At 63.5% G+C, this 3871-nt stretch overlaps 1 protein-coding gene across 1 annotated transcript; it reads left to right on the top strand.

Annotated features, from left to right (window-relative positions):
• Positions 1 to 510: 510 nt before the first annotated feature.
• NKX6-3 (NK6 homeobox 3) lies at positions 511 to 2528 on the top strand. Its single transcript, XM_005140631.3, has 3 exons — positions 511 to 957; positions 1808 to 1977; positions 2056 to 2528. The coding sequence occupies exons 1-3, from the start codon at positions 597 to 599 to the stop codon at positions 2284 to 2286; spliced, it is 762 nt and encodes a 253-aa protein (XP_005140688.2). The 5' UTR covers positions 511 to 596; the 3' UTR covers positions 2287 to 2528.
• The last annotated feature ends 1343 nt before the right edge of the window (positions 2529 to 3871 follow it).

The following is a 3871-nucleotide window of genomic DNA, read 5'->3' as shown; positions in this document are numbered from 1 at the left end:
ACCAACCCACACCCGGTCTCTCGGCTCTTCCTTCTCCGACCGTCGGGGGGGGGGGGAACCCATTGCCGTGCCCGGTGCAGCGGCCGCTGGGGACGGGGGAGCCCGGACGGTACCGGGGCTGGCTCCGGTGCCTGCGGCTCTCCCTGCTGGACAGCGCCCGGCCCCGCCCCTCCTGGCCCCGCAGCCAATCCCGAGCCGCTGTGCCCCCGCCCGGCCCCGCCCCTCCAGGCCAAGCAGCCAATCCCGAGCCGCTGTTCCCCCCCTGGCCCCGCCCCCCGGCGCTGTCCAGCGCCCGCCGCCGCTTTCAAAGCGCAATTTGTCTGGGCCGGGCCAATCGCGGGGTGGCCCAGCGGCTCAGCCAATAGCGACCGAGACCGCGGAGAGCGGACCAATAGCAGAGGACGCGGCCGCCGGCGCAGCCAATGGGAGCGCAGTATTCTAATGGACCTCATCCTTATCAGAGTAATGTTGGCGCTGCCCCAGCCCAAGTTGAGTGTCCGGTACCGCGGACCCCGCGGCCGCACCCCCGGGGCTGTGGGGATGGGGGGTCCGCTGCTCCCCCCGACGGCAGCGGGGTCCTGAGGGGAGCCTCGACCATGGACACCAACCTGCCCGGCACCTTCCTGCTCAACGGCCCTGCCCTGGGCCCCTTCGGCGAGGCCAAGGCGCCCGTGTGCCAGTACTCGGTGCAGAGCTCCTTCTATAAGCTGTGCCCGACGGCGCTGGGCACCCCGCATGGCATCACCGACATCCTGAGCCGCCCCGCGGCACCGGGAGCCGGCGTCGTCCCCGGATACCCGCATGCGGGAGCATTGAACGGACTGAGCTCCACTGGGGTCTATTATGGAGCACAGGTGGGGGCTCTTCCCAAGGCTGGCAGCGAGTTCCTGCCACGGGGCCGGAGCTGCTGGGCAGAGGCGGCTCCTGACTGGAGGGGTGCCCGGCAGTGCGGCGGCCGTAAGTACAGCGGGGCCGGGCGGGCGGTGATGGGTGGGAGATGGAGGTGACCCATAGAGCCCCTATGTTGGCAATGGGGGGTACTACACAGGCTGCAACTTGGGCAGCATCCCATGTGGCTGCCATAGGGATGGTCCCAGCACCGGAGCTGATAGATGGTGGGAACAGTCCAGAGCTGCGGAGGTGTTGGATCAAGAGCAGCTCCAATGGGAGAGATTAACTCTTTGCTCAGCCCATAGGCAAGGACAGGCAGAGCCCATGGTCCTGGAGATCAACCCCCATTGCTCCAGCAGCACCACTGGGATCAATGCTTGGCTCGGGGCAGCACTGGAGAGAGCTGGAGGGGCCCCGGAGCGCATCGCATGGGTGGGATGGGGGCACCCCCTGTCCCATTGGGGGCTCTGGGGCTCAGCACCCGCAGCCACGGTCCCTTCCCCTCTCCAGGTGATGCTCTGGGAGCAGATGGGTCGGGCAGCTCGGGCGTCCGCTCCCAGCACAGCTTCGAGCCGACCAGCTCTGCCTGCCTTCCATCCTGCGTCCTGCAAGGTGCGGGGCAGGGGACACGGGGTTGGGATGCTGCATGGCTCTGTGGTCATGCGCTGCTGTAGTGACCCCCAGTCAGCACCCACCAGTGCTGTCCTCGAGCAGGAGGTGAGCCCCTGGCTATGGGGCCCGCACCGAGGGCAGCTCAGCCCTGTTGGGATGGGGCTGAAGCCTTGAAGCCAGAACATGGGGTTGATGCAGAGGGGAGGCAGCACAGAGGGACTGTGATGATGCTCAGTGCCGTGGTCAGGGACAGATGCACTGCAGAGAGCCCCGGTGCTCACCCTCCTCTTCCTCCTCTCCGCAGCCCCTGCTCACCTCACTGACAGCATCCACAAGAAGAAGCACACGCGTCCGACCTTCACCGGGCACCAGATCTTCGCTCTGGAGAAGACCTTTGAGCAGACCAAGTACCTGGCAGGGCCGGAACGAGCGCGCTTGGCCTATTCCCTTGGCATGACCGAGTCCCAGGTGAAGGTGAGTGTGGGTCCCTGTATGGCACCGAGCGCATGGCACCGGTGGCCGCTAACCCAGCCGTGCCCATGGGGTGGGCAGGTCTGGTTCCAGAACCGCAGGACCAAATGGAGGAAGAAGAGCGCGCTGGAGCCTTCCTCATCCTCACAGCGGGCGGGGGGCTCTGGCGGGGAGCGGGCGGCCTCTGAGGCTGAGGATGATGAGTACAACAAGCCCCTGGACCCGGACTCGGACGATGAGAAGATCCGGCTGCTGCTGAGGAAGCATCGCGCTGCCTTCTCCATGCAGGGCTTGGGCACACACAGCGGCTGAGCTGCCCCCATCCTGCCCAGGGATCGTGGCGCTGGGAGCAGCACAAGGAGGTGATGAAATAAAGGTCCCGGCCCCAGCCAAGTCCCAGCGCTTGCTTCATGGGGCTGGGCTAGCACGTACGGGGCAGGGTCAGCATGGCTGGCAGGGGTAGGGGCTGCGGTGCTGTGTGCGGGGCAGGATGAGCCCGCAGGAACGGGACAGCCTTTGGGGCCGTTTCCCAGGGCTTGTCCCCGGTGCTGGGTGTGCACCAACAGCCAGAGGCGCTGGTTCAAAAGTCACTCGTTGGGGCCTCTTGTTGGAACCTCTTAGCAGCAAATAAATACCATTTATCTTAACGGTGTGCGTGAGAGCCCATTCAGCTGTCGGGGCTGCAGGATTGATGTGGCCTCAATAGCCCTGCTGTGTTTGCTTGCCAAGCTGGTGCCCCCCCTGTGCAGGGCTGTGCTTACACACACATGTGGGGCTGCACCCCCTGCCCGGGCTCCCCACTGCTCAGCCCTTGCACACCCACGGTGGTGCCACGCAGGGCTCCGTGTCCCCCAACAACCACCCCGGTGTCAATGGGGCTGCTGTGGGCACAGGGCTGGGGCTGTTGTTCAGCTGTGAGCCAAGGGTGAGCAAACAGAGCTCTGTGTCTTGGGAGGAAATCAATAGCAGATAAGGTGCTGCTGCCCCGTCACACACTGCTCCGCACCGGGGCTGGGGGTGCAGCCGAGCAGCCCTTCCCTGCAGCCATGGCCAGCACATGAGGTTAAACTGGTGGCCAAGCCCTGAAGCCCCCAAAATGGGCTTTGCAGTGGCCTTGTGGCTTGGGGCTGTAGATCCATCCGTATGCACCCCAAGGCTCACATTTGGGGGGCTTCACTGTCACGTTCTATCATTTCCTGGGCTGGGGACGCTTTACAATGGGCCCTGACTGTGGGGCAGCACTTTCCTATGGATAGAGAACACTGGTTTCCCCCATAGCTCCCTATCCAACCCCACAATGAACACGGGGCTCATAACCCTTCCCATTGCACTACCTCAACGGGACAAACGGGTGGCAGAGCCGGGGACCCTTTACAAAACCATGGTGGGCATGGTTCCTATGGGCAAGCAGGAAGAGCCACGTCACAGCTCCACACAGTGGGATGCTGTTGGGGTATTCTTTTGACATTTTCTAAGCTGGCTGACAATTTTTAATGTACTAACTGCCTGGTCCAGTGAGCTGATGGATTGGTGCTGAGCAGATCAATAGGAAACAGAAAATTAAAACAATTTTAAAGTGATTAAGTACTTTAACACCTGTCTGATGCCACGTCAGGGCCGGGAGACAAATAAAGCAGGTGGCAAAGGGCCTGCTGCAGACACGCAGACAAATCACAGCCGCATCCCTGCGGCCGCATCATCCCCGAGTGGGTACCAAAGGGATGCGGATGCACCGTGGCTGGGTACCAGCACAGAGCCTGTGTTAGTGATGAGCACCAGCACCGGCTGCCCCAGCACAGCCGTTAGCCATGGCCCGGGGCCGGTGGGTGCAGCAGGGCCTGGCAGGCAGATGGATGGCAGCTCCGCTTCAATTCCGCATCCCTTTTCCCACAGACAA

This window comes from Melopsittacus undulatus, chromosome 18 (assembly GCF_012275295.1).
Source record: "Melopsittacus undulatus isolate bMelUnd1 chromosome 18, bMelUnd1.mat.Z, whole genome shotgun sequence".
In the NCBI taxonomy this organism is placed as follows: domain Eukaryota; kingdom Metazoa; phylum Chordata; class Aves; order Psittaciformes; family Psittaculidae; genus Melopsittacus; species Melopsittacus undulatus.
This window is presented reverse-complemented; position numbering and strand designations above follow the sequence as displayed.

Coding starts and splice junctions, on each gene's coding strand:
- NKX6-3 (XM_005140631.3), top strand. CDS start 597: ATGGACACCAACCTGCCCGGCACCTTCCTGCTCAACGGCCCTGCCCTG. Junction 958..1,807: donor TGCCCGGCAGTGCGGCGGCC/GTAAGTACAGCG, acceptor TCCTCTCCGCAG/CCCCTGCTCACCTCACTGAC. Junction 1,978..2,055: donor TGACCGAGTCCCAGGTGAAG/GTGAGTGTGGGT, acceptor TGGGGTGGGCAG/GTCTGGTTCCAGAACCGCAG.